This window comes from Hemitrygon akajei, chromosome 27 (genome assembly GCF_048418815.1).
Source record: "Hemitrygon akajei chromosome 27, sHemAka1.3, whole genome shotgun sequence".
Classification (NCBI taxonomy): Eukaryota; Metazoa; Chordata; class Chondrichthyes; order Myliobatiformes; family Dasyatidae; genus Hemitrygon; species Hemitrygon akajei.
In genome coordinates this window covers 35,539,319-35,555,169 of record NC_133150.1, presented here as the reverse complement: position 1 = coordinate 35,555,169, position 15,851 = coordinate 35,539,319, and the positions used below count along the sequence as shown (strand labels likewise).

At 43.3% G+C, this 15,851-nt stretch overlaps 1 protein-coding gene across 1 annotated transcript in view; it reads left to right on the top strand.

The window, feature by feature from the left end:
* cntn2 (contactin 2) overlaps positions 1 to 15,851 on the top strand; it is a 227,392-nt gene that overhangs the window by 156,590 nt on the left and 54,951 nt on the right. Inside the window, exons 9-13 of the mRNA XM_073030631.1 lie at positions 4,792 to 4,928; positions 6,559 to 6,688; positions 8,581 to 8,731; positions 11,542 to 11,669; positions 12,254 to 12,429. Of these exons, the coding sequence (XP_072886732.1) occupies positions 4,792 to 4,928; positions 6,559 to 6,688; positions 8,581 to 8,731; positions 11,542 to 11,669; positions 12,254 to 12,429 (722 nt within the window). The remainder of the gene's footprint in view (positions 1 to 4,791; positions 4,929 to 6,558; positions 6,689 to 8,580; positions 8,732 to 11,541; positions 11,670 to 12,253; positions 12,430 to 15,851) is intronic.

Genomic DNA, 15,851 nt, shown 5'->3' with positions numbered 1-15,851 from the left:
AGGGGAATATCTCAATGGATGAGCAAGTGAGTGTAGTTATCCCATTTTATTCAGGAGCCTGATGGATGAGGGGTAGGAACTGTTATTGAACCTGATGGTGCGAGTCCTGAACCTCCTGTCCCTTCTACCTGATGGCAGTCATGAGAAGAGAGCGTTGCCTGGGTGTTGAGGATCTCTGATGATGGATGCTGCTTCCCTACGACAACATTTCATGTAGATGTGCTCAACGGTTGGAAGGGCGGTATCCGTAAAGGATTGGGCTGAATTCACAGTCTTTTCTAGGATTTTCTGTTCAAAGGCATTGATATTTCCATATCTGTTTTCCGGACAGACAGTATAGATTTCCCAGGGTTGAATTGTCTTGTGGTGAACTACATATGCCTGTCTGGACATGCCCCCCCCCCCCCCCGCTGACTGCTCCTGTGGCTCCTCCCACTGACCATGGCTCCTCCCACAGACCCCGGTATAAAGGCGATTGGGGACTCCGCCCCGGCCTCAGTCTCCAGGATGCAGTGTGGTGGTCAATTACTGCTTGTTCTTTCTTCCAGCCAATAAAAGCCTATATCTCGTCTCACATCTCGGAGAGTTATTGATGGTGCATCATGTCTAATACCAAAGGCCATGCATTTAAGGCGAGAGAGGATAATTTCAAAGGAGATGTGAGGGACAAGTTTTTTTACACAGAGATTTATGGGTGCCTGGCATGGTGATTGAGGCAGATACAATAGGAACTTTTAAACAGGCACATGAATGTGAAGGAAATGGAAGGATATGGACATTATGTAGGCATAATGGATTAGTTTAGCCGACAACTTGATTACTAATTTATTTCGTTTGGCACAATATTATGGGCCAGAGGGCCTGTACCTGTGCTGTACTGCCCTACAGTACTGTGCAAAATTCTTAGGTACACCAGATTTTTGTATATGGTTTCAGATGGTGTGACCCCCACAGAACCCTGACCTCAATATTATCAAGGCTGTCTACGATTACCTGGAGAAGCAGAAGCAATTGAGACGGCTGAAGTCTGCAGAAAAACCGTGCCAAATTCTCCAAGATGCTTGGGACAACCTACCAGCCGATTTTCCGATACAACAGTGTACCTAAGAGAACTGATGCAATTTTAAAGGCAAAGGGTGGTCACATCAAATATTGATTTAATTTTGTTTTTTACTGTTTACTGTTCATTATAACTTTTTTTGCTATTTAGAATCTTTTCATTCCATTATTTTTGAAACCAGATTCGCTTTACGGAATTTTTTTTACATGTGTCTTAGAATTTTGCACAGTACTATATGTTCTAATGGGATTAAGGGGCCATAAAATAGTCATGGTAGAATGTGGCACAGAATCAATGGGCCGAATGGCCTAATATTGCTCCTATGTCTTATGGTCTTATAGTCTTAACGCAACAGTTTTGGTACTGATATGGTGTTAATGACATGGTACGAGTGTGATCGTTTATTTGTATGCAGGTCAGTTATATCTGCTATTAATTATAATAAGGTTCACTTGAGAAGCAACCACCAGGGTATAATGTTGCTGAGTCTGCGGGTTACTCATTCTGTTAAACTCAAGAGATTCTGTGGATTCTGGAAATCCAATATATGTTTGATTCTACAGCTGCTCAAACTTGCTGATTCCAGTCAGGTTTGACTCTGAGGAGACAACAGAGGCCAGAGACCTCTCTTAAGTAATAGAGAATTTCAAGGATGTCTTACTCAGTCAGGAGCAAGAGTTCACTTGACCACAAATGTGTCATGTGTCAAAGGAGGCTGGTGCTGGGCTCATTCCTACACATACCATCCCTTCTTTGGCTCACCCACTGAGCCGCAGCACGTTGTCCCCTGTCAGGACTGGTTACTCCAAGTTGTTTTAATTATTGATCGCAAAGTTGATGAGTTGGTTCTCATGAAGCTGCTGATGCCTGAAACAAAGTAGGGAATCAATAGCATCTCCGAGCTCTGCCAATATATGGAAGTTAATCGCATATATACTGATAGGATCTTATAGGCAGCCAGTCAGCAAACCAATCACCAATGACAGCTGAAGCATTAGGCTTCCTATTGGCAGTTCCCAATACTGCCCTCTTCATGTGATTCTTCCATCTTCTAATCTCCAGTCAAATCACCTTCACTATGGACTGCCAAACAACCTTTTCCCAGTCAGGACCTATTCTTCACAATATTGAATATTCAAGGCTCTGAAGCCGACAAATACTCCACAGAAGTCTCCTTGCTTGAAAACACTCTGTCATTAAACCACATCTGCTTTAATGCTGTAAAACATCCAGGGTGCCTCACAGGGTTTATCAGACAAAATTTAACACCGGGCTACGTTAGGAAGTTAGAGCAGCAGATCAAAATCTTCAAATAGCCTTGAAATGAGGAGCACAATGCGGAGAGGAATCTTCTAGAGCTCTAGACTTCAAATATAGAACATAGAACACAACAGCACAGTACAAGCCGCTTGGTTCATGATGTTGTTCCAACCTTTTCATCTATTCTAAGATCAATCAAACCCCTCCCTCCTACATAGTCCCCCTCCCACCATTTTTGTAAAATCTATGTGTCTAAGAGTTTCCATAAGACCATAAAACATAGGCCATTCTACCCTCAAGTCTGCTTCACCCACAACTCTCCATGTAAAAAACCTACCTCTGATATCCCACCTAACCTCCAATCACCTTAAAATTACGCCACTTCTTCCCTGGCTACCATATAACTCTCAAGGACCCTGCCTGATCCTTACTTCTAAACCTTAATTATGCTTCTTTCTTCATCTTGACTAGATGTTCCACATCTTTTGTAAACCACAGTTCCTTCACTCTGCTTTCCACAGAATATCTCTTACCCACAGAATATGCAGTGGGATGGCTAATGATGCATCAAACCCTAACAACAGGGCCAATCTCCGCTCTAAGATCAAAATGGAGTTGTGTACATTATTTTACCTATATTTCTCATTCCTTCTCACATGGAACTCAAAATAGTCAAGAAGACCTGCAATGAGACATTGAAGAAGAAAATAGATACATCTATAAGAAAAGAAGGAAATAGCAATGAGATACAATCATAGAGAGATACTGTGCAGAAACAGGTGCTTTGATCCACCGAGTCTGCTCTGACCATCAGGCTCTCATTTTCACACTGATCTTACCTCAAGTGATTTTATTCTCCCCACGTATACTAAAGATGAATTTTATACACAAAAGGTGAACTTTATCTTCTAAAGATGAACTCTTGATCACTTAGTCTACCTTGTCATGGTCCTTGCACTTCACCTTCCCTGTGACTGTAACACTACATTTTGCTTTCTGTTTTTCATTTTTGTACTATATTGATGTTCTTTTGAATGAGATGCTCTGTCTGCATGACATGAAAACAGCAGCCTTTCATTGTATCTCAGTACCTGGGGCAATTTACTGTTCAACCATCGACCATCGTGTTTCTGGGATGTAGCAGGAAACCCATGAAGTTACAAGGAGAACGTGCAAGCTCCAAAGAGACAGCACCAGAGGTCAGGATCAAACTGGGTCACTGGAGCTATGAGATACTGTGATGCCCCACAGCTCTGAGTTCCAAAATAAAGGTGGAAACACTCATCGGGTCAGGCAGCATCTGTGGAAGGAAAAATAGAACCCTTCTCCAGAAATGGGAAAAGAGAAAACATGTTGGTTTTCATTAAGATCATGATCAGATTCTCTTCTCATTGCTGGGGAGAGCCACTTGGAGGCTGGATAGGGCTTTTCCTCCTGGATGAGCAAACTAAAGCTTCTCTCTCTGGAGCGAAGGAGGATGAGAGGTGGTTTGATCAAAGCGTGCAAGATGACACAAGTAGTACAGGTTAGGCGCCACAGTAGCGTAGAGGTTAGTGTGACGCTATTACAGCTCAGAGCATCAGAGTTCAGAGTTCTGGCCCAGTGTCCTCTGTAAGGAGTCACTGTATATCCTCCCTGTGGGATGTGTGGGTTTTTTCTGTGCACTCCAGTTTCCTCACATGGTCCATAGACATACCAGGCAAGGTATTGTAAATTGTCTCGTGATTAGGGTAGGGTTAAATTGGAGATGTTGGGGGTGGCTGGACAGTGCAGCTGAAAGGACAGAAAGAACCTGTTCTGCACTGTAACTCTAAATTAACAAATAAGGCATAGATCAAGTGGATAGCCAGAGATTTTTCCTGAGCAGAAATGGCTAATATCAGGGAGCATAATTCTAAGGAGATTGGAGGAAAGTTCAGGGGGTTGTCAAAGGTAAGTTTTTTTTTTACATGGAGTGTGGTGCATTCACGGAACACCTTACCAAGTGGTAGAGGCAAATATATTAGAGGCATTTAAGAAACTCTTAGATAGACACATGGATGATAGAAAAGTAAAGGGTTATGTACAAGGGAAGGTTTAAATTGATCTTGGAGTAAGTTTAAGGGTTGGCACAATATCGTGGGCTAAAGGGCTTGTACTTGCTATAATGTTCTATGTTCTAAAGATGTTATGTATTGGTAGGAGGATTGGGTTATTGTTGTCACGTGTATCAAGATACAGTGAAAGTCTTACATACAGTTCATACAGATCAAATCATTACACAGTGCACTGAGCTGGAATAAGGCAAAACAATAACAATGCGGGAAGTACATGTTTTCCACAACAAATCCACAGCACCCATTGATCAAAGAGGAATCTGCATAGCACTGGTAACAGATGGAAATAAAGAAAGTAAGATGCCTGACATGTAAAGGATTCAATTTCTTCACATCTCCTCTCACTCTGACTCTCTTTTTATTTTCTCACCCCAGCTCAGCCAGATTGGCTTCAAATCATCAGCGACACAGAGGTTGATATCGGCTCCGTCCTCTGGTGGAAATGTGCAGCTGCAGGAAAGCCCCGGCCTACCTGTAGGTGGCTGAGGAATGGCTTGCCATTAACATCTAAGGTGTGCACACTTAGCAGTATTTTCCACTCATGTGGTCATGAATGTTGATTTAGAAGAACCATGTCTGTAGTTATATATTGTTATTGTTGGGATAATTGTATTGGACAGTCGGAGGCTTCCTGGTATTTATTTTATTGACCTTTAAATTTCTGTATGTATTTTATGTAGGTATTTCCTGGCCGTGTTTTCTTCCATCCTTTACAGTAGGAATTTATTCAATGTATTAATTCTCAGGACATTAAATGGAAAAACCACCAGTTATTCCTCATTCTCCAGTTTTTTTCCTAAGATGCTTAAGAACAACTTTCTCCATGAACCTTCGAAGTCCCCATCATGCAGTTATCCCATTGTGCTGCTGGGATTTTAACCCTGCACCAATGACAGGTTATCATTTTTTATATCCAAGTTAGGACAGCATATCGTTTCGCTGGGAGAACACATTCCTGCGCATCTTCTATCCAGAGTTCATGGGTTACGGGTGGCACTTTTGCACAAGAGGTGGTGAAGGGAGTGGAGATAGAATTTAGATGGGATGCAAATCATTTAGTCAACATTGCATTGGATGGTGTGTGTTAGATACCAACCTCTTTCTTTCCCAGAATATGGTTGAGCAAGTAAGTTAGAAAAGGGGTTGGGAATACTTTAACAGGACTCAAGAAGTTAGAAAAGGGGTTGGGAATACTTTAACAGGACTCAAGAAGTTCAACCTGTTGAGCATATTAGCAGGAATTCTACTGATCATCTTAGGGCTGCATTGTAAACTGGACATTAAAGTCATAACTTACTGTGTTTCAGAGCATAGGTTGTTTCTAGGACTGGCCAAATTAGCAAAGACCCTGGGGTATTTTTAGATTTTCCAAAGAAGCCCCGTCCAATAACCATTGATAATCACCATTATGTCATTCACCACATTGAAGTGTGTTGCGTTCTGTTCTTTCGACAAGCCTCCAGCCTGAAGTATGGTCGGTTGCTCAATCGCCATGGGCATCGGAGTAGGCTTTGATACTGGTTCAATGCCCTTTCCAAGATAGACCAAGGGAAAACCTTTGCAAAGTTGACAGGAAGTAGGGCAGAAGGAGTGGGATATCAGAAAAGTGAGATCAATTGGTTATTTCAAAGCCTAGCACTGCCACAAGGGGCCAAATGGCCTCTGAGCTGAATGACATTAATAAAGTCTATGAAACAGGATGGTGTGCACACCATCTGATCAATCTCTGTTTTCAGTCTTGACAATCTTCCATCTTCAGGGCAATTAAATAACAATGATCTCGTATGTGTAACTATTGGCCCACAGTGTCCTTTACATATAATTCCAGGCCATAATTTACATATTCAGGGCCTGGTACTTACTCACACAGCCAGCAGGGACATTGAAGTCTTCACATATTAAGAACAGAAAATCCCTCTACATTCTTATCCTGTGTTACACACAACCCCCAGTAGGAGTTAACGACACAGTCACAGAAGAGGAAACCCCAGCTGATCAGTCCACTTCCTGGTCATCGACCAAAGAGACCAACTCCACCGGTCTTATTCACACGAAGTGAAGGGCGGCTGGTCAGAACCAAATTCTCTTTCCACTTTTATCACCTGCTTCTCTCTCATTGGGTCTCCATTTTAACTGTTTCAGAGCCGCTTTGAAGTCAATAGTTGCGCGTTGAAGATCTCAAGACTGGCTCTGGAGGATTCGGGAATGTACCAGTGCGTTGCTGAGAACAAACACGGAACTATTTATGCGAATGCAGAGTTGAAAGTAGAAGGTTGGTTGGACATTAGAGCAGCTAACAGTATGTCTCCACATTCTGAGATGCTTTCCATGATGTTACTGAAAGCTTCACGGAGTAACAATGGACGGTGAATGCTGGCAATGCAACTGGGAACATTCCAACCTGTAACCAAGACCACAGTCTGCATTGTTGTATGAGAAAAGGCATTCTCAGATGTGGATTGGTTACTGTCCATTTTCCCATCTTTGGAATAGCTTCCGTTGCATCCTCTTTTTACTCTGCTTTCTTGCTGCAGTTTTAACATAAGGAGCAGTTCTCTAGTAAATGCCCTTTCTCTGAAAACTTGGGACATAATGTAAGAATTTGCTCCATGACCACTCCTTTTGCCCTGACCTAAATGGTTCTACTCCACTGAGCACTGTGCAGGAGTGGGATTTCCAGCACTGAAGCATTCAGAGCTGGACACTGTGTGAGAGTCTGATGCTATTTATCGTACACTGGAGAGCCTTGTGTCTCTCATTGTTCACACACAGAGTAAGCCAGCCTCCAGAGCAGTGCTGGAGTGTCACTGCGTGGAGCCAGTGACTCCAGTGAACCTCACTGTGTGAGAGTCCAGGAACCCAGACAGCCTGAGAGTTCAGTGTCTATCACTGAGTGAGAACCCAGTGACAGCATTACACAAATTCGCAATCACCTTCAGTGTGAGAGCCCAGTGTCCAGGATGGGCATAGAAGCCACGATCCAGTACCGGGCAAGAATTCAATAGCCCTCACCGTGTATCATCCACTGTTTAAACATAGAATAGTACAGCACATTACAGGCCCTTCAGCCCACAATGCTGTGCTGACCCTCAAACCCTGCTTCACATATAAACCCCCTCACCTTAAATTCCTCCATATACCTGTCTAGTAGTCTCTTAAACTTCACTAGTGTGTCCGCCTCCACCACTGACTCAGGCAGTGCATTCCACACACCAACCACTCTCTGAGTGAAAAGCCTTCCTCTAACATCCCCCTTGAACTTCCCTCCCTTTAACTTAAAGCCATGTCCTCTTGTACTGAGCAGTGGTGCCCTGGGGAAGAGGCGCTGGCTGTCCACTCTGTCTATTCCTCTTAATATCTTGTACACCTCTATCATGTCTCCTCTCATCCTCCTTCTCTCCAAAGAGTAAAGCCCTAGCTCCCTTAATCTCTGATCATAATCCATACTCTCTAAACCAGGCAGCATCCTGGTAAATCTCCTCTGTACCCTTTCCAATGCTTCCACATCCTTCCTATGAACTGGACACAGTACTCCAAGTGTGGCCTAACTAGAGTTTTATAGAGCTGCATCATTACATCGCATCTCTTAAACTCTATCCCTCAACTTATGAAAGCTAACACCCCATAAGATTTCTTAACTACCCTATCTACCTGTGAGGCAACTTTCAGGGATCTGTGGACATGTACCCCCAGATCCCTCTGCTCCACCACACTACCAAGTATCCTGCCATTTACTTTGTACTCTACCTTGGAGTTTGTCCCCCCAAAGTGTACAACCTCACACTTCTCCGGGTTGAACTCCATCTGCCACTGCTCAGCCCACTTCTGCATCCTGTCAATGTCTCTCTCCAATCTTCAACAATCCTCTACACTGTTTACTCTCTGTGGAAATCCTATCTCCTTCATAGGGTGAGAATCCACTGCCCAACTGCACATAGGTTCAGTGCTCAGCGCAGTGTGGGAAATCTGCGCGCCCCACTATAGGCATTTAACATCCTCTCTGTGTGAGAGTCCATTGTCCCACAGTGTGTAAAATTCCAGTGTCCAGCCTAGCATGGAGGTCAGGCCTCCCTCGCTGTGTGAGAGCCCAGTATCAAGCACCATCTTTGGATCTAATTTCCAAGGAATATTTCATTTCAGTGTTGTACAATATTTCATTCCTAGCTTTTCATCCGGATTTCCAAGCAAACCCAGTGAGAAGGCTCATTCCGGCAGCTCGTGGAGGAGAGGTGATGATTGAGTGCAGCCCACGGTCTGCACCAAAACCTAGCATCCTTTGGAGCAAAGGAACGGAAATTCTCTCCAACAACAGCAGGTGAATATGTCAAAGAACCTTGATGTGCCTCGTGACCCTAGGAATGTGAAATGTTGCCACTGACTACCTTAGGTGAAGGCCAAAGTTCAAGGTGTACCTAATCCTGTTTTGGAAGGAATGAAATTGGACTGGTGGTTAGTTGGTTGTAGGAGACACAGAAGAGGACCAAAGAGCATGCTCTTTGATCGATGGGATGATACATAGTGTTTTCTGCACTGGCTTTTTGAACAAGCTTTTCCAGTTGATTCTATTCTTCTGATGGCTCCCCATAGCACTCCATCCTTCGTCCTTTTCAGAGGCGGTGCTGAGCTACAGAAAGTCTACATATTGTGTTATACATTCCCAGGAGAGGATAATATAAGTCCATATTCTTCAAGAGAATTGGGGATGAAATGAAACATCTTGCATGACCTTGGTTAAAGGCAACTCAAAGTAATGGTCCAATATAGGAACAATGGGTTGAATGGCCTTCTTCTGGACTGCATGATTCTTTGAGAGCTAAGAACTATTTTCCTATTAGCTGTTCTTAGAAACAATGTCTGCTTATGTAGGTGTGGAAGTGATTAATGTTTGTAGAAACAAAAAGGATTAAAATGACATAGGGAATGGGGAGTTGAAGGAAATTTTGGATGCTGGAGGAACTTGAGCAGCATCTGTGGCAGGGCAAGAGTCAACATTTTACCATGACTATCCTACAACCATCAGGCTCCTGAACCTGCATGGATAATTTCACTCACCTACTGTCCCATAAGCCCCTCCATCCAATTCATTATTCTCCACAGCTTCCACAATCTCCAACAGGATCCTACCACCAAACACATCTTTACCTCTCCCCAAATGTCTGCTTTCTACAGAGATCACTTCCTCCGTAATTACCTTATCAATTCATTCCTCCCCACTAATCTTCCTTAAGCCACGTATTCATCCATGAGAGAGAAATGCTACACCTGTCCATTCACCTTCACTCTCACATCTATTCAGGGCCCCAAACAGTCCTTTCAGGCGAGGCAAAACTTCACCTACAAATCTGTTGGTGTCACCTATTGAATCCTGTGCTCCCGATGATTCTTCCTTTATTGGACAGACCCAATGTAAATTGGGGGAAATCGCTTTGAATTTCCCAGTAATCAACCATTTTAATTCCTCTCCCAATCCTGTTCTGACATGTTGTTATAATGTCACGTCTTTTGCCATGATGAAGCCATTCTCACTTGGAGGAGCAGCATCTGTCTAGGTAGCCTCCAACTGGATGGCATGAACATCGATTTTTCCTTCTTGTAATTTCCTCCCCCCTTCTTCCATTACCCCCCCCCCCCCCGGCCTCTTACCTCTTCTCATCTGTCTATCACCTTATCTTTCTCCCATAGTCCATCCTCCTCTCCTATCAGATTCCTTCATCTCCACAACTTCGCCCTTTCTACCTTTTTGACCTAACACTTCCTAGCTTCTTACATAAAAAGGGGGGGGGGGGTCTTTTTATTCTATCATCTTCCCCCTTCCTCTCCAATTCTGATGAAGGTTCTCGGTCTGAAACTTTAACTATTTATTCATTTATCTATTTTCATAGAAGTTGCTTCGCCCTGCTGAGATAACCCTGGCATTTTGTGTTGCTCTGGATTTCCAGCATCTGCAGAATCTCTTGTATTCACTCACCACAACTCTGAACTGATTCCACAACCTACAAACTCACTTTCAAGGACTCTACGACCTAGTTTCTCAATATTGTTGATTTTTTTTCCTTACACAATTGTCTTCATTTGCATATTTGTTAGTCAATCTTTGTTTATGTAATTTTTATCATAAATTCTGTTGTAGTGTTTCTTTATTTTCCTGTAATTGTCTACAAAAAATTGAATCCTCAAGGTAGTATATGGTAATAAACACAGTTTGAGAATAAATTTATTTTGATTTTGACTGTGTTTTGGTTGAAACCCAACATCATGACTTGAGCTCCCCTTGCAGAGTGATTGCTGCTCTAACCTGCAGCCTTTTGCATCTTAAAATTGTGGATAGATTTACTAAAGAACTAATTTCCCAATCTTGACTGTTCTAGAACTGCAGGAAAAGGTGCCAGTTAAACAAATAGGAAGAAAAACATGTAAAAGCAGGGATAATTGAAGAGTGTTTCAAAGCAGGCTGAGGAAGCAAGGAGATGTGTTTTGGGAAGAAATGAAACAGAGCAACTGAGTGCTCAGCATTGATTGGTGTGGAAATGTGAGAGTATATAATGACAGGAAAGGGGGTATAGAAGATGGGGCTTATGGCACTGCTCTGGGTACAGATGCATGTTGAAGAAATTTTAAACAGATTCTGTAGATGCTGGAAATCTGAAGTAACACACACAAAACACTGGATGAACTCAGCAGGACTGGCAGCACCCAAGGAATTAAGAATCGACATTTTGGGTCAATGGCCTTCATCAGAACTGTCCTGATGCAGAGTCTCAGCCCAAAACGTTGACTTTATTCTTTCAACATAATGCTCTTGGACTTCATGAGCTCCTCTTGCATTGTGTGTTGAAGAAATCGCCTCTGATGCAGTGAAACTTGAGGGTTAAAAATGAGCACGACCTTTAACCTACTGAGGAATTGGAAGCCACATACATTGCGAAGGATGGTGAGCAATATGGGACCTGTGCAACAGGACATGTGGTCTGAGAAATTCTAAGCCCGATGCAAATTGTGACCAGATCAAATTCTCTTTATTGCCATCCACTTGAACCCAACCATTTGGCCAGGAGGATGTATCTGAAGGCAATTTCAACCCACTATTGTGTCTTTCCTGTAAGCCTCTCTGCTTTTCTCTTGCAGAGTGACCATCACTGCAGATGGCACCTTGAGGATTACGAACATTAGCCGAACAGATGAAGGGAAGTATACCTGCTTTGCGGAGAACTTTCTGGGAAAAGCGAACAGCACTGGCACCGTGTCAGTCAGAGGTTAGTCAGCATGGACCACAAACCTAGGCAATTTCAGCTCTCTTACTAGCCACTTTCAGGCTAGAGAAACAGTACCTCATATTCCATCTGAGTAGCCTCCAACCTGATAGCATGAACATCAATTTCTCCCCACTTTCCCTTCTCTCTTCTTCCATTCCTCATTCCTCTCATCTCTTCTCCACACCTCCCTCTTGTGCCTCTTCTTCCCTTTCTTCACTTCTATCAGATTCCTTCTTCAGTCCTTTGCCTTTTCAACCTATCACCTCCCAGCTTCTCATTTCACCCCCATCCCCCACCCACCTGGCTTCTCCTGTAACCAGTCAACTTGTACTCCTTCCCCTCGCCCCACCTCCTAAATTTAGCTTCTACTCTCTTCCTTTCCATTCTTGCTGAAGAGTCTCAGCCCAGAATTTTGAAGGGAAGTATACCTGACCTGTTGAGTTCCTCCAGTATTTTGTATGTACTAATTAGCTCCCTTTCTGACACCTTAAACATGATCTGATTCATTTCCTGTTCTCCAGTTTTTCCCTCAACAACCCACTTCCTTGATTCATAATGTCTATTTCTCCCACTTTTCCCCTCAGATGCCACCAAAATCACTCTGGCCCCATCCAATGCTGACATCAACCTCGGAGAAGACGTTATTCTGCAGTGCCATGCAAGTCATGATCCCACCATGGACCTCACCTTCACCTGGTCAGTGAATGAATCGCCTATCGACTTTGATGTTTTACGGGACCACTACCAACGTGTTTCCACAGTGAGTATAAACACTCAAAGCACAACACTCAGACCCAAGTAGCAGTTGTTTATCCCCTCAATAATGTACACCCAACATCAAACATTCTGACTTGACACGCTTAGTCAACCACTGATCTTAGAAAATAACTTCTCACTTCAGAGGTCACATTTTCTTCAAACATTGAATGCAAAAGGCATTGATTAAAATTATCTCATGGAGCACTTCAGCAAAATGTTGGGAAAAACAAATGGGAAAGATAAAACTTTGTTGAGGAGGAAGAATTGAAAAGCTTTAGGGAGGTAGTTTAAAGAAGGACATCAGAAAATAATTTTAGTTTCTGCTTCAATGAAGAGTTCTAGCAGAGGGACTTTCACCTGAAATGTTAGTTATTTTTCTTTCCACAAGTGCTGTCATTTTAGTGAAATTATTGATAATGAAAAACTGAAATAAAAAATAGAAAGTTCTAGAAACACTGCCTGTTACAATTATCTCTATTCCTTTCCTGTTACCGTTTCTCGGAATGTACTTTTGTCAATCGTTGTTCCTCTTTGTGCCTTGTGGTGCATCAAGTGGCATCCTCACCGTTTCCTTAACATTTGTTTTATAAAAGGCTAAGATGCTAGCTCAATGCTTAACTCAGCAGGGTTGGAAACCCTGCAAGGTGCTGGCCGGATTTGAACCCGAGACCAATCGCCTTGAAGTTCAGTGCAGATGCCACTACACCACCGGCCAGCACAATGTCAGTCATTATTCACATGGAAAATCCTTCATTCTTCTATGCCTCATGGAATAGAGGTTGTCCAATACAATGGTAAACATCATTGTGAAATCCAAAACTCTTCAGCAAAAAAGGAGGTTAATTTTCACTTTTAACAGTTTGACAAAGCAGATTGTAAACTTGAGCAACACACAAAATGCTGGAGGAAATCAGCAGGCCAGGCAGCATCCATGGAGGGAAACGAATATCTGACATTTCAGGCTGAGACCTTTCATCAGGACTGGAAAGGAAAGGGGCAGAAGCCAGAATGAGAAAGTGGAGAGGGAGGCAGGAATACAAACTAGCTGGCAACAGGTGATGGAGAAGGTGTGTGGGTGGGAAGGGCTTGAGAAGCTGGGAGGTGATGTTCACTATCGGCCTCATTTCCAGTTCCTCCCCTGGCTGCATATTTAGAAATACAACTGCAATGCTTAGAAGGCATTAGGACAGTTACTTAGATCTGAAAGGCATAGAGGGATACAGGGCTATTTCAGGCAAAGAGGACGAGTGTGGATAGGCATCACAGTCAAGGTGTAGCACAAGGCCTGTTTCTATGGCACACTGTTCAGTGATCACATGATTCAACTTTCGGCCCCTCTCCATTAGTGATCTAGATTTCAGCTGCCAAGACTCCAGACACTGGAATTCTTCCCCCAACCTCTCTGCTTCTATCACTGCCTTTAGACCTATACTTACCTCTGGTCAGCCCTCCTTGTGGTCTTTGATAAACCTCATGAAGTATCCTGGGATCTTTTGCTGTTTCAGGGAGTTCTACTAACATTACATATTTTGAAATATACATTGATCCATTCACAAGAAGAGGGATTTATCAAAGAATGCTGAATCATGCAGAAAATATACCATTCATTTGTTAATAACTGTTTTCCTAAGCATAAATATTACAGGAACATCAGTGCACAATAAATAAGCAATTAAAATATTTAGAGCTGTCTACATAATCATTTATTCTGCAGCAGTTCAAACTAAATTAGCATTTTCCAAATAAATACAAGAGTCAGATTTTCAACAGGTTTTTTTTTAGGGTATCTCCATTCTGCTCCTACCTCCTCTCTTCCCCTATACTCATCCCTTCATGATAAGTTCCACATTTCCATTGCCCTGGTCGCTGCTCTCTTCCCATCCTAACTCACTCTCTTGCTTTCCTTTGTCTGATGGGATTTTCCTTCCAACCCCCTACACAAGGAGGTAGTGAGAATATGCTCCAAACAGCAAGGCTGTTGATTTATACAGTGTATGTGTTTCTGCACTGTTGTCACATCAGAATCTTCAGATGTGGCCCAATTCAGAGGGAGGAGCACTGAAGCGGTTCAACAGTTCACCGACTTGAATGAGAACTGTTGTAGAACTTAAAGAAAAAGAAAAACAATAAATACCGGACCAACAGGGCCATTAACTAAAACTCTCAAACTGAAAGTTAGATGCCGACACTGCAGCTGAAGGCAATACCTAAATACTAAGTGAATACTGCTCTTTTCCAGCGTCAATCGAAATGTTAGCCCTCTTTCCCAGAGAAGGTTGAGGGTAAGCAAGGAGCATAACACTGCTGTGCTTTGGGTCAAATCTCAACAAGACGACAATGAAAAGAAGGGAGTTAAATACCACCATAGTGAAACAGTAATTAGCAGGGACATGCATACTCACAGGCACAATTGCTGAGCCTGTTGCACAGTTTACACTGTAGATCCCACAGCAGAGTCCATGGTTGTGACATGTCATTTCTGGAACAAATTGACACCAGCCATTTTGGGCCTTCTCTTTCCACAGATTTACTATCTTCTTCTTTGGTAGTCCCTAGGGACCCATCATGACTTAATTCCACTGCAGTTCTCTGGGTTTTAAGGTGGACCAAATGTAGGAAAATGATAGAAGTTTCACAGATAGAGATATCTCATGGAGTTGAAGCATAAAAGCTTTTTATAAGGTAGTGCACTTCTTCCAGGGCTTCTCTGTGATCCTGATGAATGGACTCAAGATTTTCAATAACATCTCCATCACTCCATCTCCATTCTCAGTGGTCATGGACCAGAGGTGTCCCTGTCACAAGGGGGACACAGAGTGGACCCAAATGCAGGACACAGGCACTGAAGAACTAGGGGCAGGATAGGAACAACTAAAGGATAGAACAAGATGGGGAGACCATGGCATGCAACAGTGATCCTGGGGTTCAAAGAGTTCATGGCAAAGGCAGGACCCTGACTAGACTAAAGGATGGGTCTATGGGACAAAGAATGCTGGGAGGATAGCCCCCTGGGCAGGGCCACCTCCCAGGCAGGAACACAGGGGCCTGGGCAAGACACAGAGCACCTGGGCAGATTGCAAGGCACCACCCATCAGAACAGAGGGGTAGGAAAGGGTCAGAGTCTCCCCCTCCAGGCAACAGCAGTCCAGTCTGCTTACCCAACAGAGGCAAGGGATCAGAAGGGAGCTCAGTCCAGGGTGACTATGAGAACAGACTTACAGAACTAGATGATTAACAATGGGTACTCCAAGCCAGGGTCAAACCAGGCTAGCTAGCCAGACAAACAAAGTGAGCCAAACAAGACAACCCCCAATTAGACTCAGTACCAGAGCCTCTTATATACACCTGCAAGCCAATAGGTCTCAGGTGCACCTCCTTAAGCCAAGATGATCTTATTTGGGCTTAAGGGTGAAAGGAGGGACG